The sequence below is a fragment of the Crocuta crocuta genome, unplaced genomic scaffold (genome assembly GCF_008692635.1).
Source record: "Crocuta crocuta isolate KB4526 unplaced genomic scaffold, BGI_CrCroc_1.0 scaffold1161, whole genome shotgun sequence".
Lineage (NCBI taxonomy): Eukaryota > Metazoa > Chordata > Mammalia > Carnivora > Hyaenidae > Crocuta > Crocuta crocuta.
Genome location: NW_027531894.1, coordinates 408,935 through 431,765, shown reverse-complemented (window position 1 = coordinate 431,765; position 22,831 = coordinate 408,935). Strand labels below are relative to the sequence as shown.

The 22,831-nt window shown below is 58.6% G+C and overlaps 2 protein-coding genes across 8 annotated transcripts in view; one reads left to right on the top strand and one right to left on the bottom strand.

Moving 5' to 3' along the window:
• The first annotated feature begins 776 nt into the window (after nt 1-776).
• On the top strand, nt 777-17,275 carry PTDSS2 (phosphatidylserine synthase 2). The gene is made up of 12 exons (XM_077773405.1): nt 777-845; nt 6,415-6,542; nt 8,429-8,511; nt 12,068-12,135; nt 14,048-14,182; nt 14,579-14,629; nt 14,927-15,040; nt 15,130-15,248; nt 15,467-15,581; nt 15,655-15,800; nt 15,901-16,086; nt 16,270-17,275. Exons 1-12 carry the CDS (start codon nt 777-779, stop codon nt 16,427-16,429), a joined length of 1,374 nt encoding a protein of 457 aa, XP_077629531.1. The 3' UTR covers nt 16,430-17,275.
• The window catches only part of RNH1 (ribonuclease/angiogenin inhibitor 1), an 11,957-nt gene continuing 6,352 nt past the window's right edge, over nt 17,227-22,831 (bottom strand). For all 7 annotated transcript variants that reach the window (XM_077773392.1, XM_077773390.1, XM_077773386.1 and 4 more), the window contains 8 exons: nt 21,110-21,280; nt 20,482-20,652; nt 19,808-19,978; nt 19,542-19,712; nt 19,272-19,442; nt 18,828-18,998; nt 17,515-17,685; nt 17,227-17,430 (listed from right to left, as the gene is read on the bottom strand). In XM_077773392.1, the coding sequence (XP_077629518.1) occupies nt 17,343-17,430; nt 17,515-17,685; nt 18,828-18,998; nt 19,272-19,442; nt 19,542-19,712; nt 19,808-19,978; nt 20,482-20,652; nt 21,110-21,280 (1,285 nt within the window). In that variant the 3' untranslated portion in view covers nt 17,227-17,342. The remainder of the gene's footprint in view (nt 17,431-17,514; nt 17,686-18,827; nt 18,999-19,271; nt 19,443-19,541; nt 19,713-19,807; nt 19,979-20,481; nt 20,653-21,109; nt 21,281-22,831) is intronic.

Here is a 22,831-nt window from a genome sequence, read left to right as displayed (position 1 = left end):
TGGAATCACTATCTTGTACACTTGAAATCAGTGTTAATATCATGTGTCAACTCTACTTCAATTTTTAAAAAATCAATCACTATAATACTCCATATTAAAAGAATTAAAAGAATGAAGAAAAAACACCATGTGATCATCTCAGATCCTGCAGAAAAAGTATGGAAAACATCCAACAACCTTTCATGATAAACACACACACACACACACACACACACACACACAACTAGAAATAGGAGGGAAATTCCTCAGCCTGTTAAAGGACATCTATGGACAACTCACAGCTGACATGACACCCCATGATGAAAGACTGAAAGCTTTCCCCCTAAGATCCAGAAGAAGGTGACGATGTGTGCTCACTCCATGTACATACAGCATTGGACTAAAGCTTCCAATCAGGACAACAAGGCAAGAAAATGAAAAGTGAGGGCATCCAGATCGGAAAGGAGAAAGTAAAACTATCCCTACATGGAGATAACATGACCTTGTAATAGAAAATCTTAACAAAATCACTAAAAAAATGGAAGAGACTAGCAACATTGCAGGTGACAAATCAACACAGGCAAATCACCAGCAACGAGCAATCCTATGATAGAGCCGAGAAAACAATTCCATTTACGATATTATCGTGACCATAAGACGCTTGGTAAGAAATTTAACCACAGACGTGCAAGACTTGTGTGCTGGAAGCTACAGAACATTGCCGAAAGGAATTAAACAGGTATAAATAAACGAAAGCCAACCCGTGTGCACACCCTTGACCTCTTGATATGGTTAGGATGGCAATACTGCCCAAATTTATCTGCAGTTTCGATGTAATCANCCACACGGTGGAAAGGGTCACCCGGGTGAGCTACTGCCCCAAGCAGGGGCAGCCTGTCGGTGGCTCCAAATGACGCGCGGTGGGGGTGGCACCCACAGACACTGCTGAGTGCAGCACATCAGGACTCGGGGGGGGGGGCACCCATGGGGGCCTGCAGGCAAATGTCCCAGCCCCTCCCTGACCTCACCCCACACCGGGCACCAGGGCCAGCTTCTCTCCCTCCCTGCCCTCTGACTGCCCAGGGGTGCACATGGGCTCGCTCAGTGGGGACAGCCTTCAGGACAACAGAACCACACAGGGACCTCGACAGTCTGCGTTCAACATAAGACTGGCTTCCAAGTGACACCTGACAGGGGGGAACCCAGACGTGGTAAGTGCAGGAAGCAGCTCACACCTGGACAGGAGAACCCAGGAAGGGAGCTGAGTGATAGGAACCTGGGAATGTGGATCCAGAATCCAGAGACAGATACTATACTGACCAAGCCATCCAGGTGTCCTGATGGATTACAGGACTTAATTTTAGTCGTGGGCCTGCTCAGATGGACTCACTATTTCCCTGGAGGTGGATCACCTCTCCTACAGGACGTCTCTCAGGTTGTCGAGCCTGGGTTTTATCCTGAAGGCGACATGTAATCTGTCTGTGTGCCCAGTTGTGTGGCTGCATCGGCAGGCCTCCATCCCAGCCCCTGATCCCACCCTCCACTCTGTCTCCTGCCGCTCCTGGTGCACTGAGACATCTTCTCTATGTCTAGCCATAATTGACCCGGAGTTGGGAACCCTAGATATCTTAGGAACTGAGGGACTCAGGGCCCAGATCAAAATGTAAATTAGGGTCCTGGAGCCAATGAAAAGTACAGGAAAGTTGTCTAACAGTGGAGGCCAACAGGCGGGTCTCTCACGCCATAACTCAGACCCCGAATTCCTTTATATTCCCAATGAGAAGAAACCAGGGCTTCACACCTCCATGGCAGGAAGGAGGGTTTTTCTCCCTTCCTTCTTCCCCAACAACCCAGCCAATGAGGGACCATCACAGCCCAGCCAATGAGAAGCCACTATACTTCCAGATGCCACTTTATTCCAATGGGCTTTTAGTTTAGAACAACTCCATCCACCCATCCTCCCTTCCACCTCCCACCTGCCCTCCACCAAAAGGGCTTCGCTCCTCTCTGCCCTGGGGCCTTCAGTGATTTTACAGAATTGTAACTTTCTGCTATTTCCAAATATACCGATTTGCTGGGAAAATAACTGGCATTTTTATTATTCTTGTTGTTGTTGTTTAAATTTATTTTTGAGAGAGCAAGCATGAGTGGGTAGGGGCAGAGAGAGACGGAGACACAGAGTCTGAGGCAGGCTCCAGGCTGTGAGCTGTCAGCACAGAGCCCAGCATAGGGCTGGAACCCACGAACCGTGAGATCGTGACCTGAGCCGCTCAGGCACCCCTGGCGGTTTTATTTCTAAGGTTGACAACCCAATTCCAACGTGTGTGTGGGAGGGCTGCCCACACAATACTAAGCAAATGTCTGGCACCAGCAGGGTGTTAACGAATTTAAATCCATTCATTTTTTTAAATGTTTATTTATGTTTGAGAGAACAAGCATGAGCAGAGGAGGGGCAGAGTGAGAAGCAGATAGGATCTGAACCAGGCTCTGTGCTGACAGCAGAGAGCCTGATACAGGGCTTGAACTCCTGAACCATGAGACCGTGACCTCGGCCGATGTTGGTCATTTAACTGGCTGAGCCACCCAGGCATCCCAAGAATTCACCTCCACTCTGTCACTGTCTACCCAGAGACAACGTGAGACCCCAGGTAAGGGTTCACTTTTGCAGACTGCCCTTACCCCCCATCACCCCTGTGGGTGCCGGTCACATGCCCCGGTTGTCACCTGTGCTTCTGACCAAGTGGCTGTACGTCAGAGGTTTCCTTCCCTGACCTCCTTCTTTTTCCTACTAATTCGCTAGCGCTAGCCTGGCTCATAGAACTCGGGGAACCATGGTACTAGATCGCCGGCTGAAACAAGTCAGGGGCACCCAGGGGGACGAGCCTCCCAGGGCGAGGTCTGAGGAAACTCTCCTCTGACCTCCGCCTTCACCAGCCCAGGGGTTCTCCGAACTTTGTGCTTTGGGTTTTATGGAGGATGACTGACTATCTCATCACCTTTGGTGACTGAACTCAACCTTCAGCCCTTCTCCATCCCCGGAGGTCAGGGAGTGGGGTAGAATATTCCAGCCCTCCAGTCCCAGTGCTGGTTCTCCTGGCCACCAGTCCTCACCCTCAGGTGAGGGTCCAAGAGTCACCTCCATAACAACACAGGACACCTTTATCACTTCAGAAATTCCAGTGGTTTTATGGATTCTGTGCCAGAAATGAGGATGAAGAAATACATATTTCTTAATATAAGTCACAATATCTCCACAGGCAAAGCCTCATCCTGGCCCCTTTTTCAGGTTGGGCACATAGCATCCAAGGAATCGTGGGGCTCCAGACCCGAAATCAAACTCTCAGGGGGGCCCTGGAGCCTCCTGAGACAAGTAACGGGAAAAGAAATCACTGGTGGTTGGCNGCAGGCACCCCCAGGGCACTCCCCCAGCCCTGCCCCCGCCCCTTGGTATCACATCAGAGCTTTTGATGCCCTTGGGCTTACGTTTTATGTAAAGAAATGCTTCTAAAAATTATGCTTGCTGTTAAAAAAAAGAAAAAATAACTGGGGCGCCTGGGTGGCTCAGTCGGTTAAGCGTCCAACTTCGGCTCAGGTCATGATCTCCCAGTTCGTGGGTTCGGGCCCCGCATCAGGCTCTGTGCTGACAGCTCAGAGCCTGGAGCCTGCTTCAAATTCTGTGTCTCCCTCTCTCTCTGCCCCTCCCCGCCTCGTGCTCTGTCTCTGTCTGTCAATAATAGATAAATGTTAAAAAAATTTTTTTAAATAAATAAAAACACCACCACCACCAATGTTTACATTGTTAAAAATGTAGGAAATTGGCTTGTGTTCCATAAGCTCCCCATTTCATCTTGTGTGTCATTGTTCTTTTTATGGGTCTAACAACTTCTGTTCCACTGGAGGAGTAGGTTTTTTCTCTTGAAGTCAAGTTTATCCACCTGTAATTTAATACAACATGTATCTAATTAGAGCACGGCTCAGTGTACCTGCCTGTGGAGGTGGTCCTCTGCACCGGCCATCTGTCCCCGTAGGTCCCTCAAGTCGACTGTACCATCTCGTGTATACGGAGTCACCCGCCCACACACAGTGTTTGGCTTCTTCCACTGGGTTTGATGGTCTTGTGCCGTCCGTTGTGGCTGGGCAGGCAGGCTCATTGCTGGTGGTGTTCTGCTGTGCGGATGGGCCTCACCCTGTCATCACCATTGGTGACATTTGGGACGATGACATGCATGTACTAGTGTACACACAGATATAGAGTAAATCACGATATGTAAAACGTGAACGTATTTTGCATATTTAGAACAGACAGAAAATATAACATGCTCTGAATACTGAGGAGGAACAAAGCTGGAGGAATGACACGACCTGGCCTCGCTTTAGGGCTACATTGGCCAGTGTGGTGCTGGCGAACCGGTCAGCCAGAGCAGGTAGGGAGTGCGGCGGTCAGGTGGAGCAGGTAGGGGGCAGGTGGAGCAGGTAGGGGGCAAGTAGGGAGTGCGAGCGGTCAGGTGGAGCAGGTAGGGGGCAGGTAGGGAGTGCGGCGGTCAGGTGGAGCAGGAAGGGGTGGGTAGGGAGTGTGAGCGGTCAGGTGGAGCAGGTAGGGGTCAAGTGGAGCAGGTAGGGGCAGGTAGGGAGTGTGAGCGGTCAGGTGGAGTAGGTAGGGGCAGGTGGGGAGTGCGGAGGTCAGGTGGAGCAGGTAGGGGGCAGGTAGGGAGTGCAGCGGTCAGGTGGAGCAGGTAGGGGTGGGTAGGGAGTGCAAGCGGTCAGGTGGAGCAGGTAGGGGTCAAGTGGAGCAGGTAGAGGCAGGTAGGGAGTGTGAGCGGTCAGGTGGAGCAGGTAGGGGCAGGTGGGGAGTGCGGCGGTCAGGTGGAGCAGGTAGGGGTCAAGTGGAGCAGGTAGGGGCAGGTAAGGAGTGTGAGCCGTCAGGTGGAGCAGGTAGGGGCAGGTGGGGAGTGCGGCAGTCAGGTGGAGCAGGTAGGGGCAGGTGGGGAGTGCGGCGGTCAGGTGGAGTGCAGGTATAGTTGCCTCATCACTGCACAGAAGCAGAGACAACCCAGGGGAGAGTCTTCAGTGGTCCTAGAACAGCAAGGTGTTTTTGTGCACAGAAAAAAGACTAGATACGGACTTTACATTTTTCATAGTAATTAACTGAAAGTGGATTATAGATCAAGGTGTAAAATAGGAAGCTGTAAAACTTGATGAAAAAACAGAAAATCTGGTGACCTTGGGTTTTCAAGGACGACACCAAAAGTTTGACAGTCTCTTGTAGAACTCATTCTTCCATGTAATCCAGTAATTGGACCCCTAGGTATTCATCCAAATAAAAGTGAAAGCTCCTGTCTGCACACGGACGTTACAGCAGCTCTGTTCATAACTTCCCAAACTAGACCAGCATGCCCTTCAGGAGGTAAATGGATAAACAGAAGCAGGTTTAGGGCAGGGTCGCCCTCTTGAGGGGGCAGAAGGGGTGTGTCGGGCAGATCATCCCCCCCGTGTGGGCCAGCTAGTCCCACGTGAGCTGGTTAAAGCTTGCGCTCCTGGGGCTGAGACTAAAGTTTCGGTCAAGCCATGGTTTGCTGGCGTGGGGCTCAGCCCAAGTGACTTTGTTTGGGGCCTGTTGTCTCCTCGCTAGCACTGCAGAGACGGAGGTGAGACGCGGATGCATCTTACTAAGTGGAAGAAGCTGTGTGGAAAGGCCACGTACCTTGCAACCACGTGACACCGGTAAAGGTGCAGTGTGTGGCGGTAAGGTCACTGGTTTCCAGGGCAACGGGGGAGCCAGTGAGTAGAGCATGGTAGTAAACCTAATGCTTGCGAATGAAGGGAAATAATTTCGGACGTCGGGAATCCCAGGAAGGGATGCCGACGCTGTTACAGACGTGTGAAGCGCCCTCACCGAAGGGGCAGGAGTCTGTCGGACTCGGGGCAGAGCCCTGGGCTCTAGTTGACCAAGCTGTTCCCCACGCGCTGGAATAGAGCAACTAAGTACATGGCTGGCGGGTGGCGGGAAGCCGGTGTTGTGTCACCGCTGAGGGGGAGGTTACAGGTGACCGAGGGGAGGATGGGCCACGGGATAACGGATGGCAGTGGGAGACATCAGTAAGAACTCACGTTTAGCAGGGCGCCTGGGTGGCTTAGTCGGTTAAGCGTCCGACTTTCGCTTGGGTCATGATCTCGCAGTTCGTGGGTTCGGGCCCCGTGTCGGGCTCTGTGCTGACTGCCAGCTCGGAGCCTGGAGCCTGTTTCAGTCTGTGACTCCCTCTCTGACCCTCCCCTGCTCACGCTCGCTCTCTCTCTCCTAGAAATAAATACAAAACATTAAAAAAAATTTAGAAAAAAATCACGTTTAGCTTAGTGTAGGCACAGTTGGCGGCACAGAGAAATATTTCTGATTTGTGTACATGCGTGGTTTGTACACTTGGCTCCAACTGCCTGAAGGCCCAGAAGCTACGACGCCCCAGCGGCAGGGAGCACGCCAGCCCCCAGAACGTGGCTCCCGAGACCATCCTCCGGCGAAGGAGCCGGGGCTCCTGGAGAAACAGCCGGTCCCGGGCCTGGGGCAGGAGGTGCCAGGAATGCCTGGGAGGGTTGTCTAGAGCCAGAAGTGCTCAGAAAAAACCAAAACGCCACGCAGGTGGCGGTGTGTTAGGGCTTTGATACGGGACACCATTGAAAGGGCTCCCAATGGTCAGAGTAGGTAAATGGATACAATTTGAGAAAAAAAAATAAAAAACCACCTATAAATCATTACCGCATGATAACCCGAAGTATAAAATACGCATCCATGAGTCCGTGCTAATAAAAGTGATGTGAGTGAGAGAGGAGACAAGTTGCCTGTGCGGACAAATTCCAGATAAACATAGGTGCTCCCCATCCAGGAGAGGGAACCCCGCTCCCCAGCCCTTGAGTGCAGGCTGTGTGAAGGGGACCCCCCCCACCACCACCACGAGCAGAGCAGGGAGCGCACCTGACAGGTGTGTCCCAGCCGGGAGACATCAGAGATCACGTCGGTGGGATGGATCTTATTGCCAAAAACAAGATGGAAATCACAGAAAGCAGTAGACGGCATTACCTAAGGGTTATGCCCCGGAGCACCTGACCAGTCTGCAAAACCAGAACGCCTGAGGCACTGTCACAGCCCAGGGCGTCTGGACGAGTGAATGTCATGGGGGTCCCAGTGGGTCCTGGGGTAGAAAACGGGCTTTGGATAAAAAGTGAGGAAGCCTGAAACACAGCGGACCGGGGTTACTGCACCTGTGTGGACCGTTGTGACGGACATCTGATACTAACGCCGGGTGCTCGCGCCGACCTGGGTGTGGGGGGTGTGGGAATACTGTACGCCCGTCACCTGACGGACACATCTTGCCAAGTAACCCTAAATGCTGCCGTACGATGTGTAGCCGAGGTTGGAATCAAGAATGTGACCTGAGGAGGGAGGGTGGGCACAGACGCCCTGAGACTTCACCTCCCTCGTTCTGTTCTCATGGTGACTTCTCTGGGGGTCACCCACTGCTCCAAAGCCACCTCTCAGTCACACCAGGAGGGCCCCCTCCAGGCAGCCCCATTCGGACTTCCCACCTCCCCACACCCCGAGCTGAGCAGTGGGCACCTCACGGGCCCGTGTCAGCTCCTGTGGTGGGGATGTGGGTCCCGCCCTGCTGAGTGCAGCGGCCAGTGTCCGTCTGTCCCTCCACACGTCCTGTGGTCCAGGGGCTGGCCGTGTCCTGTGCGGCCCGGCGTCATCTGCGCCCGCCCTGGACACTGGGTGCACCCAGCAGGCGGAGGGGGGTGCGCTGTTTCCAGGCTGACGCCTCCGGCCTCCCACGCGGTGTCTCATCATGCGCGTTGGAGCTCAGCAGCCCGGCTGCAAACCGCAGCGTGTGCGTCCTTCCGCCGCACCGCCGGCAGTGCAGAGGACACCGCGCCCCTCAGCCCCCCTGCTGGCGGGGGGCGGTCGTGTGAGTGGAGTGTGAGCACCGCTGTCTGCACGTCCTTCTCCCCCCTGGCCCCCGTGCAGGCGCTTGTCTGTGTGTCTCTACGGCTGTGGGTGCAGTACATACACTTGTCCTGTGTGAGTTAATCCAAAGGAGNCTTGTAGGAGCAGAGAGCTGTTCGATCCTAGCATCTTTCTGTCTTAGGCTGCAGGAGCCCTGGGTGGTCATGTGTGGGATTTTAGGTGCCCTTTAACTGGGAAACACACGCACTAGCGGGCACCGCTTTGCAGCCTAAACAACGCAGAGTCCCAGCCCAGAGTCTTCTCCCGAGGGCGGGTGTGCCTCTGGCCTCCAGGTGGACCGTGCAGTTGGCCTGGCCAGCCCTCCCCCCGAGGCCCAGCCTCCTCCCTCCCTGGGGACGGGGGCTGTCACTGCAGTGGGCATCCTGGGGTCCCTCCCACCCCCAGCCTCCCACCTGGGAGACGCACACTGAGGGGCTGTTTGTTCTTTGTTTGCAGAGGTATTGTGGCCAGTATTTTGGTTTTCTTATGTTTTGGAGTCACACAAGCTAAAGACGGGCCATTTTCCAGACCTCATCCAGGTAACTTGCCCTTTCTCCTTCCGTGTGCCCACGTGACAGTTCTGTCCTGAGCAGTCGCTCCGTGTCTGTGCTGCCGGGTCTGAATGTCCTGTCCTCTTCCTCCCCCCCCCCCCCCCCCCCCCGCCCCAGCCAGGGCGCACTGTCACCAGCTGAGGGCGAGGGCTGGCTTTCCTGCAGCCCCTTCCCATCTCTCTACTCCTCACCCTGTCCTTACCCTCTGTTCGCCTTCCACCCAGTGCGTCTCGGGGCTGCTTCTACAGACCCTGGTGCCCCGGGACTGGCCAGCGGGGTCGGCATGGCCTTCAGCTGGGGGCCCTGCCATTGACGTGCTCACTGAGTGCCATCTGCAACCAGGCCTCCTGTCTCTGACTCCCAGCCCCCAAGTTCAGGGAGTTCCAGTAACCCCCTGGGCCTCTAAGCCATGGAGGCCCGGTGTGTCTAGGGCTCCAGCCTCACTGAGGGGCTACCTCTAAGGGCAAGGCATGGTCAGCTTTCCTGAAAGGTCTCAACTTAGTAACCCTTGTAACTTTAGTAATCTTTGTTTCTTTTCTGTCTTCATAGGCGTATGTATTTATTGTAGAATACTTGGAAAGTACAAAAAATATTTTTAAATAGATATAAAAGCCACTCACAGAAAGAAGCCACTCTTGAGCTTTAATGTGTTTTTGCGTGGGCATATACACGTAGCTTTACAAAATGGGATTCTACTCTGTGTGTGGTTTTTTTTTTTTTTTTAATGTTTCTGAGAGAGCGACAGCATGAGCAGGGGAGGGTCAGAGAGAGAGGGAGACACAGAATCTGAAGCAGCTCTAGGCTCTGAGCTGTCAGCACAGAGCCCGACGTGGGGCTCAAAGCCACAAACCGTGAGAGCATGACCTGAGCCGAAGTCGGACGCTTGACCGACTGAGCCCCCCAGGCGCCCCTCTGTATGTGGTTTTATATCACAAACCTCCTCACTTTGGGAAACACAGACCTCATTAATTTTTTATTTGACAACTAGATGTTTAATGGCTGCTTGTTTAGTGGTCACTTGAATGCATTACAGTTTATTTGCCAGTCATACTATTGTATATTCTGGGTCTGTTGTCATAGACCAGGCTGTACGTGTGTCCGATACTCACGTAGTGCAAAGTCCTGGTTGCAGAAGCAGCAGGTTAAAGGGCGTGGCCGTTGTCGGCCGGGCTGCAGATGCCCGAGCTGCCCTCAGGAAGGGGTCGGTGAGCACTGTGGCTGTGAGCCAGGCCCCTGGGTGCCCCGAGTGGTGTGGGGGCGCCTGCATGGGGGAGCCTGCACTGGCTGGTCTTGGCAGCTGCTGTGCCTCCCCCGATCCCTGGTTGGGACACTGACACTGGGTGACACCGCCTGGTGCCGGCCGGAGGGGCAGTGGCACCCAGCTGCACAGCCCAGCCCCCCAGCTCCCCAGTCATCTGGGCCTCAGAAGGGTCTGAGCTAGCCAGAACCTAGGCAGAGCGAGAGACTGCTTTAAAAGCCACCAAAAAGTCACAGCAGAAGTCCGGGTACAATGAGTGCCTGTTGGATCTGCTGGGAAGAGTTGGGGCTGCGGGAAAGTCAGTGGACCCAGGGGTGGCAAGTCGCCTGTGGGTGCTGGGGTCAGACGGCGCTGGGCAGTTGCTTGGCCTCTGAGCTCCTGGGAAGCCCTACATCCCGTCCAGTCTGGGGTGCCCGTCACCCGCCCCCAGCTAGTGTTCTGGGCTCTGCTGCGCCTGCCTTTCAGTTTGGTTGCTTGGTGTGAACGGTTTCCCTGTGAGTGACCGAGTGTGGGGGGCCTGCTCTGGAGCACCTGCTCCCTGGCGGTGGGCAGGGCGCCTCAGGGCACTTCAGCCTTGTCAAATCAGAGCACGTGGGAAGTGGTCCCCTCCGTCCCGGGCAGCACGCATGGGGACAGTGGGAAGGGTTTTCTGGCTCAGAAACGAGGGGCTTTGTTGGGAAACTTGAATTGGCTACAGTTCCAGTTGAAACTGGCCCGTGAAAGAGGCACCCTTCTCTTCACAATTTGTGTTTTCATGCGTGGCTCCCAGCGGAAGCTGGAATACAGAGTATGGTGAGGGCTGCAGGGGCGGCTGGGTGGGATTGCAGGTGAGCGGGTGCACCCACTGCGTGTTTGGGGGGATGGGGCAGGCCTGGGGTTCTACAGGTGGAGGGGGATGGGCAGTGGGGCAGAGCCAGCCAAAGGCCCTCTGATGGGGGGCAGCCGGCAGTCGAGGAGAAGACCAGCTCAGCGTCATGGGGTTCGGCCCGTGAGGAATATGCCCTCCGTGGCTGTGGGGCCAGCACTCCAGGGAACGTGTCCTGAGTTGCTTTACCACGGGCCCTTTTAGATCCTGCTGCCACCCTTGACCAGAGACAACTTTCCAGGCTTTTTGCAAACTCCAGGGCAGCAAGGCTAGTTTGTTACATCGATGTTCACCCCGCATCCAGGAGGCACTTGAGCAAATGGTCCTTCGTGCTTTTCGCCTTTGCAAGCCTGGGTTTTCATGAGCCGAGGACGCTGGGTGGGCCCTGGAGCCTACGCACAAGCTGCCCCCCAAGATCCCCATGGGATCTCCTCAAGGCCAGCGGGGCCAGGGTCTCCCCCATGTGTAAGCACCACCATTTTTATTCAAAGGAAATAGTTTTTAAAACTAAGTTGGTGGTTTTTTTTAAGTTTGTTTATTTTGAGAGAGCGAGTGGGAGGGACCGAGGGAGAGGGAATCCCAGGCAGACCCCATGCTGGCCGCATGAAGCCTGAGATCATGGCCTGAGCCATCACCAAGAGCCACGTGCCCTCCTGGCATTTGTATTTCAGAATGATGGTTTTAGACACTCACTCTGCTGTTATTTCCTCCCCTGGTAAAAGCCTGAGCCTTCCGTTTCAAGGTATGAAAACCAGGTGGTGGAGAGAGAGGGCCCTGGCTGATAAAAGGAATTTTGAGGGACAGGTTCTTTTTTTCTCAGCTTTATTCAGATTTCGTTGACCCATAACAACTTGTGGGTTTAAGGGAGACGAGATGACTGGACACACCTGTGTACCTCAGTCACCTCACAGAATTAGCTTCGTTGAAGATCTCCCCCAGCTGTGAAGTGTGCTCCGGGGACCGGCTGTGCCGATGGAGATAGAAGTCTCCCGAAAGAGACGGACAGGAGCAGGGTCGGCTTATCCCCGGGTTGGAGAGGCAGCTCAGCGTTAGAGACCGTGTTAGTGTAACTCATCGCGTTAACACTGGAGGAAAATGACATTTCCTAACCATCCTGGGTAACAGCTTAGCGTGCTGGAATTAGTAGGTGTTCTTACCTTGACAAAAGGCCTCGGGCAGAAACCCACTGCAGATTTCTTCAGCGATAAAGGTCAGAGGCCTCACCGGTCCACACCGGCGAGAGTGCTGGCTGCCATGGCTTCTGTCTGACGATTACGGGCTTCCTGTGCTGGGGGGAGCGAGGGAAGCTTCGAGCACTGGCTGGAGGCATCGGTGAGAGCCGACACTCGCTTCTGAGTGAGGCCTCGAGCGGGGTGCTGCCGGGCTGGCACCCCTGACTCGTGTGCTCTCTGTCTTTGTAGCTTACTGGAGGTTCTGGCTCTGCGTCAGTGTGGTCTACGAGCTGTTTCTCATCTTCATACTCTTCCAGGTAAGCGGGTTTTCTCAGATAATCTGGGAATGTGGGTGATGCTGTGGCCCCGGGTAAGTGAAGGGTGTCTGAGAAGGCTTTGCCCATCAGCCCCTCCGGAGCTTTGGCAGGAAGCAAGGCTGGACCCCCACAGAGGTGGGCAGAGGCCGTGAGGGGGGCCTCCAGAAGGACCCACTCAGGAAGGCTGCAAGCACTGCGTCTCAGCAGCATCCCTGCTCTGAGCGTGGGGCAGCGTGTGGGCCCTGCCCAGACACCCCGGCCAGCGAGCGAGAGCCGGGCCGAGTGGGACTGTCTGGCTCAGGTGTAGCTGCCTGCCAGGCAGTCTGTCCTCTGAGCAGCAGGGGTCCCACCCCTGGGGAGGGCAGCACGCCCACCCTCCCGTGGCACCCCAGCTAGTCGGTCCTAGGTTTTAATCCTTGGGGCTTCTCCCTCCGAGTGTGCTTTGTGCAAGATCGTCAGGATGGAGGCTGGAAAGTTCTCCTTAGTGAACTGTGGGTCAGGACCCACTAGCACTGATGTCTGTTTTATTGATCGCTCTGCTCAACTCCACCTGCACCCAGATGGTGGCCTTCGGTTTGCGAGTCCTTTCCTGCTCACAAGCACACGGCTGCCATCAGTTGCATTGCTCGTGATTTATCGCCATGTGGTGCGATTTACTTTCTGAGCGTGGCGTGCGGGTCCCAGTGTTGACACCTGTGTGTGTAAGCCCTCGTGTGGGACACGACACTGGCCTGCTCTCCCTCCACCACCCAGTCCCGCTCTGTGAGGACCCCCTGGGGCAGTCTCGCTCGTGCCTCCGGGGCCCCTGAAGGCTGTTGGGGTCATGCGCCGACTCCTGCTGGGCAGGGGCGGCCTCGACATCAGAGCCAGAGCCCTTGAGCGGGGCTTCTAGCGATAGGCCCACGTGCACCCGAGTGCGTGTTAGGTCTGCTCCCGTGTAAGGAGGCTGCCCTGCCCCCCGGCGTGACTGGGTCAGGGTGTTTACTCTCAGAGGCTGTCCGCACCCCCAGCCTTGTTTGCCTTTCCTGAAGGGCTGAGCTGCTCCACGCAGCAAGGGTCCCGCTCAGTGCGGTGCTGGCACTGCGCGGCCGCCCTGCTCTGGGTGCGCGGCCTGCACCTCTCAAGGCCCCAGAATCTGGGCACCTGCTCTCCCGAAGCAGGGGTGCAGCAGGGTCCAGCCTCAGATCCTGTGGCAGCCAGATCAGCCGTGGCTGATGTCACGGTCCAAGGGTCACTTCCTTGGACCAAGACCCCAAGCTGGGGACGGAGTCAAGTTGCAGGACGAGGCAGTGCGTCTGTCTAGCACAGACATGATGTGGGTCTGAGGCCACGGACGCCTGTCACTCCTCACCATCTTCCCTGCTTCGTCCCTCGGCTGTACTTGGGGCAAGAGTGAGGGGATGGTGTCCTGACCACAGGCATCCTGGGGTCGCTCCCTGCGGGCTGGTGGCCAGAGGGGGCCTGAGGGAGGGATGAGGGTCTGTCTGCTTCAGGCAGCCTTCTTTCCGTCTGTGCGACCCTGGAAGTCTCCGTAGTGCTAAGGCCAGAAGGGGCAGTTCACTGCTGTTGGCATCCGCCTGGGGAGGCTGTCCTGATGTCCTGCTTCTTCTGGGAGGGGGGGCCCGTGGAGAGGGGTGGTAGCACGACCGGTGACCTGAGCCCCCATCCTGTGACCCCACCTGCGTCCCCACCCACACAGCCTCCTAGCAGGGCATGGCGCATCCCCCTGGACTCGGGACTCCCCCCGCCCCCACCATGTCTTCCCGTCCCTGCCCTGCAGGGTGTTTGCCCCCACTCGGCGCAGGTGTCACCCGCACACCCCGGGCCCCATGGACGCTTTAGGGACTTGAGGTGAGTTCTCGCATCGCCACCAGCAGCTGTGGCCCCACTGACCAGGGCGCTGGCCTTGCAGACTGTCCAGGATGGCCGCCAGTTCCTGAAGTATGTGGACCCCAGGCTGGGAGTCCCACTGCCGGAGAGAGACTACGGGGGAAACTGCCTCATCTATGATGCAGACAACGAGAGCGACCCCTTCCACAACGTCTGGGTACGGGCGGGCCCCGGGGGCCCCGTGCTCGGGGTGGGGCCAAGAGCCGCATGCTTAACAAGCTGCCCAGGTGCTGATCTGTCCTGTGTGTTTCTGGAACCCCTGTCGTTCTGCAGATCACATGGGGTGGGGTAGGGTTGGCACTGCCAGGCGCTGGCCTCCCTCCCTCCGGTTTAGCCCACTCGGAGCAGGACCCGTGCAGGCCCTGCCTCTCAGCCTGGAGACCTGCCCTCCGCGGCGGTCAGGGGTGCTGTCTGCATGCGTGCGGGACCCCAGCTTTGTCCTGGGGTCCAGTCAGCACTGCGCAGAGAGACAGGAGGTGGGCCCAGGTGCTCATGGGGAAGGAGGGACCAGTGGCCGTGGGCTGCACATGAGGCCCGTGTCCTGTCCCCACAGGACAAGCTGGATGGCTTTGTGCCTGCGCACTTTCTTGGCTGGTACCTGAAGGTAAGGTGACCTCGTCATCAGAAGGACACCCTGGTTTTCCTGCCCTGTTCTCTGAAGCCACTTCCCAGCCACAGGCTGATGTTCATAGTGGTTGAGTATGGTGGGCAAGGGTCTGGGGGCCACGGCTCAGGCCAGGCAGCTGTCCAGAGAGTTCGCACAACTGCTCGGACACCCTGGGTCTTGGCCCCAACTCGCACCTGTCCTTGAGGTCGCGGCCTCGGACCAGTGCCTTGCCCTGTTCCCGAGAAGGCTGAGGGTGTCCCCCTGGAGGGGCTGACGCTCTGTCGCGGCCTGCAGACCCTGATGATCCGTGACTGGTGGATGTGCACTATCGTGAGCGTGATGTTCGAGTTTCTCGAGTACAGCCTGGAGCACCAGCTGCCCAATTTCAGCGAGTGTTGGTGGGATCACGTAGGTGCCGGCAGCTGCCCTGGGGGGCCGAGGGCAGGATGGGACCAGGGGCCACGAGCGCCCACCACCTCCTTGGCTCCTGCCCCTAGTGGATCATGGATGTGCTCGTTTGCAACGGGCTGGGCATCTACTGCGGCATGAAGACTCTCGAGTGGCTGTCTCTGAAGACATACAAGTGGCAGGGTCTCTGGAACATTCCCACCTACAAGTACGGCTCTCGAGCTGCCCTGGTCCGTGGGGGGAGGAATGTCAGCCCGACCCCCACCCTGCCTAGTCAGTTCTCTTCATCCCCTACTGGCCTTCCTCAGAGGCCCCCAAGGTCTCCCCTCCCGGAGCTGCCCTCCTTAGGTGAGCTGGGAGGGCGCTGGGGAGTGGGCTCTCCTACCCGTCACAGGCCCGCGGGCTGAAGGGCACCCGTGCTCCCAGGGGCAAGATGAAGAGGATCGCCTTCCAGTTCACGCCCTACAGCTGGGTCCGCTTCGAGTGGAAGCCTGCCTCCAGCCTGCGCCGCTGGCTGGCCGTGTGCGGCATCATCCTGGTGGTAAGGCCGGCCAGCCTCGTGTGCGCGCCTGCTGGGCCGCCCGGCTCGCCACCCACCCTCCTCTGTCCCCCAGTTTCTGTTGGCAGAACTGAACACGTTCTACCTGAAGTTCGTGCTGTGGATGCCCCCCGAGCACTACCTGGTCCTCCTGCGGCTGGTCTTCTTCGTGAATGTGGGCGGCGTGGCCATGCGGGAGATCTACGACTTCATGGATGACCCGTGAGGGCCGAGGGGGTGCGGGGCGGGCCCGGGCGCACCTGGGGTCGCTGCCCCCTGGGGCATAGCTGCAGCGCCCTCAGGCGAGTGCCCTCCCCCACAGGAAGCCCCACAAGAAGCTCGGCCAGCAGGCCTGGCTGGTGGCAGCCATCACGGTCACAGAGCTGCTCATCGTCGTGAAGTACGACCCGCATACGCTCACGCTGTCCCTGCCCTTCTACATCTCCCAGTGCTGGACGCTCGGCTCTGTGCTCGTGCTCACCTGGACCATCTGGCGCTTCTTCTTGCGGTGAGTGCCGTGTTCCCGGAGGAGCGAGCACTCGACGGCCTCCGCGCCAGCTTGAGGGCTGTGTTTGACTGGTATCTGGGTCTTGCAGCCCCTGCCTATAGCTCTGTGGGCGTCCCTGTGAGGGGCGGTTTCATAGGACCTCCATGGGCCGGCTGATGGTGACTCAGCCCCCACTGTCCTCAGGGACATCACCCTGAGGTACAAGGAGACTCGACGGCAGAAGCAGCAGAGCAGGGGTGACCAGGACAAAGCTGTGGGCAACGCGGACGGACACCTGCCTGGGCCGGAAGACCCCCCAGGGCCTGCGGAGCCTGAGAGGGAGGGGGTGCCAGCCCCAAACTGATGCACTACTTCACGACTGCCCAGAGAGCCCAGGCCTGCTGGAACCTTCTGACAGGCTTCAGCCCTTGTAGTTTTATTTTCCCTTTCTCCCATGCACATGGCTGGGCTCTGTGGGGTGCAGGTGGCCTCTGACCGAGGCACGCGTGTACGTGTGTGTGCGTGTGTGTGTCGTGTGCCCACATGTGCTCCTCGGGCTCCTCAGCCTGACCGGTGTGGCTGGTCTCACTCTGGGCAGCCGGACCCCTCCCCTCAATGCACCGTCAGCCGGCCCAGGCCCAGCAGAGGCACCATGATGCCTTTCTCTGCTCCCTGGGCCCCCCGCCACTCGGAAGGCCTGACTGCACCTCACTGGATCCCCATCAGCTCCCTGCGGCACGTGTGAGGGATGACCGTCCAACAACACCCTGAGATGGCTGACAAGGGGCGGGTCAAATAGGCAGTCCTGAGCCGTGTCCTAGGGAGGCTTCCTCTGGGGGTGTGAATGGGGCCAGAGGTCACTGGACTGGCCCCCTGAGGAACATGGAGTCAGAAACTCAAAGGCCCTGTGCCTGAGGTCGGGAGGAGGGGCGGAGGGTCCTCTTCAAGAGCGAACAGAACAAGTAAAGCAGTGCTGAAGGTCCTGAGCGGCTCCCAGCCCCTGTCTGTCATGTGCCCGGCGCAGGTGCTGCCCTGGCGGCGGGCAGGGGCTGCTTGGCCTGGGCCCACGTGCAAAGGGCCGGCCCCTGGGAGCCGCTTCTGGTGGGGGTGGTGGAGGCCGCGCAGCGTGCCTGGTGAAGACCTGACAAGAAGGACAAGCACTCCTGCCAAAAAAGTGCTTTAATAAAATGTCTAAACCTTTCCCACAGAAGTCCATTGATTGGACAGTCTCTTCACTCTCAGCCGGGAAGCCCGGAGGGGGAGGAGCCCTGGGCCTCTCAGGAGATGATCCGTAGGCTTGGCCTGCGTTCTCCCAGGGCCCGAAGGAGGTCCTCGGTCTGCTGCGTCCAGTAGATGTCGTACAGGCTACGTGGGCAGCGAGGAGGCTGGGTCAGGCCTCGCGGGCCAACCCCCAGCTCCTGTGCCACCCTGCCCCCGCGCCCCACTTACACCAGCTGCTCCAGCGCACAACCAGGCTGCTCCAGGCTCTCCACCAGCCGCAGGATGCCCAGGTCATCCATGCAGTTGTTGCTGAGGTCCAGCTCCCGCAGGCTGTGGTTGGTCACCAGGAGCGAGGCCAGGCTGTTGCAGCCACTGTTGGCCACATCACAGTCCCCCAGCCTGAGCAGACAGCAGGGAGCGGGTCAGGACCAGAGGGTCCGCCACAGAACAGAGGGTGGTGGCAGGGGTGTCCACGGAGCCCTGAAGCACGTGTGCACACAGTGCGCCAAGACCTCCGGGTCATAGCTGTTCCCCAAACCTCGAACTTGGGAGCATGTCTGGCTCTGGCCCAGCGGCCGCCCCAGGCAGATACCCCCCCCCAGACACAGAAGGAAGTGCACTCAGCTGCCCTCCAGGCAGAGTGGTCAGACTGACCTGAGGCCGGCACACTCCGGACTCAGGGCCACAACCTCCCCAGGGCCACCTTGGGTCACCAGAGGGCCTCCGACAACCACTTGCTTGCTCACGGCCAGGTGCCGCAGCCTGGCTGGGCTGCCAAAGAGGCACCCAGAGGCCGAAGGTGGGAGGGAGGAGGTGACTGGAGTAACAGTGCAGAAGCTTCCAGCCTCCAGAGCAAGGACACCTAGGTGGGGGTGGCGCTGAGGCCCCGGAGGCCCCGGAGGCCCCGGGCCCCCTGGCTGCTGTGACTGCTGAGGCAGATCTGTCTATGGGGACCCGAGCCACACACACCCCTTGCCCCGCCGGCCCCCAGAGCACCCCTAGGAGCTGGCAGTAGACCAGGCCCTCTGGGTAGAAAAGTAGGGGATCCCGTCCGGCTCAGCCTCCACTTGTGCCCTGCTCAGCATGGCCAGGCAGCCCCAGGAGCCACAGTGAGAAGCAGAGATCCAGACACCGAAAACAAAGCCACAACCTACAGTAGCAGAATCTAACGACTGACCAGCCGAAAAATAGAAACAAAAAAGAACGGAGCGTCAGGCCGCAGGTCGTCGGTGAGACCCAGCAGTGGGTTCCTGAGTGCTCCAGGGAGAAAAAAGCAAGATGAGAAAAGTCATCAAAGGCACAACACTCGAGCACAAACAAGCATCCAGCACCACAAAGGAAGCGGGACCCTGGGACACGGCAGAGCCATACAGAGCAGGAGCCGCCAGGCCTTCGGGAGCCCGCGGGTTCTGGGAGCTGCCAGACGGGAGTGGAGAGGGTCCCCGGGGGGAGGCGCAGGACCAGGGCTCCCACGTGGGTCGGGGACCCCAGACCTGGACCCGTCAGACCGAGACGCGGCCAGCGCACCCGTGCACGCTCACCAGAGCACCCGCAGCGTGGCGCCAGGCTGGCTCAGGCCCCGGCAGAGCTCCTGGACGCCAGAGTCCCCCAGCTTGTTGTCGCTCATCTGCAGCTCCACAAGGTGCTTGTTTTGGGTCAGCATCGTGCTGAAGTGGGGGCAGCACGCAGCCGTGAAACTGCAGGACTTCACCCTGGGAGAGAGACAGGACTAGGGCCTGGCCGGAGCCCGTACCTCTCGGGCGCTCTCTGAGGCCCCGAGGACCTGAGCATGAGCCCCCCAACACCTGCCCTCCAGGACACTCAGCACTCCCTCCTTTGCATGCCTGACTTGCCCACAGGTGCAGAAGCTCACCTGGGCCGCGCGCCCCAGGGCCCCAGACCACCGTCATCCACGAGGTCCCCCCAGGCGCCATGCTCCTCCTCACAGGCCCGCCGTCCCCTGGCCACCGCTGGGCTGTGCTCACCACAGGGACTGCAGCTGGCATCCAGGCTCCAGCAGGGTCTCACACAGCAGCCGGGCACCCTCGTCGCCCAGCTCATTGCCCGCCAGGCTCAGCTCCTTCAGGCTCTCCTTGGCCCTGAGAACCTGGCACAGGTCTCTGCAGCCTGCGGTGGTGATGTCACAGTCCCAGAGCCTGCAGGGCCGGGGGACACATAGCCAATCTTCTCAGATACTCCCCGCCCGCCCGCTGGGGCCACAGCTCTCTGAGGAAGCAGGGCGGGCGCAAACTCACCACAGGACCCTGAGCCGGGAGCTGGGATGCAGCAGCGCGGGGCATAGTGTGGCAATGCCCTGGTCACCCAGCTTGTTGTCACCCAGGTCCAACTCCTGCAGCGAGGCCTTGGAGGCCACGACACCACACAGGTCCTTACAGCTGGCCGATGTGAGCCCGCAGTTCTCCAGCCTGGGGACACAGGGGGACTGGCTGGGCTGGGAAGCCCCCACAATCCTGCCCCACCCAGCCATCCCCAGCCCTTCCCAGCCAGACCGTGCACGTACTTGAGCGTCTCCAGCTGGCAGGCAGAGTCCACCAGGCCCTGACACAGTGCCCGCACACCAGCCTCACCGATGTCATTGTTGCTCACCGCAAGCTCCTTGAAGTGCCTCTGGGCCCTGAGCGCTGCAGCCAGGGGCTCGCAGCTGGCGGCCGTCAGGTTGCAGTACTCCAGCCTGGGGACGGGCGGGTGTTGCGAGCTCCGGCAAGGGAGCTTGGGCGGGGTCTCCTCTCCCACCCCGGGCTGTGGGGCGCTGGGCAGGGACAGCAGTGACTAAGGGGCCATCTCCTTGCAGGGTGGGTGCTCAGGGCCTCCTGGAAGCCGGCTGCCAACCACAAGCCCCACCCTGAGCTTGGGACTCACTGGACCTGGGAAAAAGATGCCAGTATCCCGATCTGGGCCTGGCTTCCTTCCTCCATTGCTGAGCCCATCAGCACACTTTTGGTGGCCAGGCCTCCCCACACTGGATATGGGGTTACAGGCCACTTTCCAGCTTTTGGGCCACAGCCCCAGCATCACACAGAAGGACCATTTGCAGGTCCCCAAGAGCTCCCTCCTCAAAGCTCCCTGCGGCCAACACGCTGAGGCAAGGGCTCGCCCAGGGCGAGTCCTCAACCAAAACCAGAGTGACCGGTAGGTACAGGGCTGGGGGTGGCCTGGGTGGCAAGTCACACTCACTGAAGCTTCTCCAGGTGGCACTGGGGGTCCAGGAGCCCTTTGCAGAGCAGCTGCAGGCCTGCATCCCCCAGCGGGTTGTCACTGAGCTGCAGCTCGCGCAGGGTGGACAGGGAGCACAGCACATCTGGCAGGACCTCGCAGCCGGTGTCCGTCAGGGAGCAGTTTCGGAGGCTGGAGCACACCCAGCCGGCCATCAGCAGGGTCCCCACCAGCCAGGCTGTGGCCCCTGGGGAAACTGCCCCTGTGTCCTTGGGAGCCGAGGTGAGGCAGACACAGCTACCACTTCCGCATGCCAAACCGCATGCCCACAGGAGACCCCTGGGCCTGGCCTTGCAAGAGGGGCTGCTCCTCCTCCTCCCGGCGGGGCTCTGGGGTCTCCAGGCCGAGGACAGAGGGCAGGGGAGGGGATGCGCATCAGGGCCTAGAGGACGCTGGGCTGTGAGCCCAGGAATGGCAGGCAGGGCTGTGGCGGGAGCAGACCTCACAGGGGAACAGGGGCCTGAGCTAAGGCGAGAGGGGCCCCCACAGCTGCCTGCAAGCCCCCCTTTCCCCGGGCTGACCCAGCAGGCCCAGACCGGAGCTTGGTGTGGGGCAAGCGCCTGGGACCATGTGGATCATACAGGCTCACCTGAGCTTCTGGATCTTGCAGCCGGGGCTCTGCAGGCCCTGGAGCAGCAGCCGCACCCCGGCATCGCCCAGCTCATTGGTGCAAAGGCTCAGCTCCGTCAGCGAGGGGTTGGCCTGGAGGGCAGAGCGGATATCCTTGCACCGCACCTCCGTGAGGCCGCAGTCATCCAGCCTGTGGACAGGACACGCAGTCATTCCATACAGGAAGTCCTGACCTGCCAGGGGCCCGAGAACTCGACAAGGTGGGTCACAATCAGGACACTGAAAAATGAAGCGAAGCAGAGGGGTGCCTGGCTGGCTCAGTCAGAGAAGCATGCGACTCGACCTCGGGGTGGTGAATTCAAGCCCCACACCACATGTAGCAATTGCTAAAAAAAAATATAGTGTATGGGTCACTTCATGAAGCTTCTGTTGAAGACACCAGCACGTACACAGATGACGTCCAGGCCACCATACCCTCCGCACCCTACTGCACTGCGGGCACAGTCGGCCCGTGAGAGCGCTCATCTGCCTCCCGGGAAACAGCAAACCTGCCCCANCAGGATGGGCACAAATGGCAGGGGCCGTAGTGCCACCCATAACCCAAGACCGGGGCCACCCTGACCAGGTGAGAACCGACCATGGGCAGGAGGAAAGCCAGCTCTCGCTCACAGGAGAATGACAGCTGATAAATGCGGATGGAATGAGGGAATTAAAAATCCCAATTAGAAAATTGGCCCAGTTAAAAAAAAAGGCCCAGTAAAAACTGTTCTGGCAAGATCCACCGCTGGATGACAAAATCAGGCACAAGTCTGGGCAGCAGCAGGATGTCAGCAGTCTCCACAGATGTCACCCAACACATTTACCAGTCACAAAGAGAACACAGCAACTGTAGCGGAGGGAGCCGCAGACACCACCCTCACAGGTGGTCATGGTGACACTGGGGTGACCAGATGGTGCCGTGCCGGTGGGTAGGATACGACATACCCCGCAGACACAACAGCATTTCTGCATATTCTTGCGAGAAATTTGTGACTCAGCCACGACAAGAAGTCAGAGAGACTCCCCAGAGCCTGAGCAGACTCAAGAGTTGGATGGCCAGGGACAAGGAGGGACGGAGGGACCATCACAGATGGGAGGTGCCCAAGGAGACCCATTACGTGAGGGTAAATGCCCCATGGGATCCTGCGTAGACCCAGGAACAGGAAGGACACAAGTGGAGGAGGTGGTGACATCTGAGTCCTGGCGCCTGTGTCGGGCTCTTGGTTCTGACCCCGCAGGCAACAGGGCCGTAGCATCGGGGAAGTAAGGCACTATGTCTCTGAAACTCCTCTATAGCCCGAAAATCATTTCCAGTAAGTGAAAGAGAGAAAAGGAAAGCAAGCGCTCCTCCCCTGCTTGTGAACCCCGGGGAGGCTGTGGTCTGAGAAGTTCCACGACAAAGCTCAGCCTCGGCTCTGGCTGCCAGCCCACAGCCCAGCTGGGACGGCGGACAGGCAGCTAGAGCCTCCACACTCCAGGCAAGGGGCAAGCCCCCCAGAGCCTCCGTGCCCAATCCTGCCCACCCAGCCCAAGCCAGGAATTAGTTTACATTTTCACTAGTTGGGAAAAAAGTACAGTAACGTCTCACACCATATGAAAACCATATCAAATTTACATGGTGTGTCCATAAGCCCCACTCCCTGGTGGTGCCGTCCGAAGGCCACAGAGCCGCTGCGCGGGGTGGGGGCCTGCCCGCTGCGCC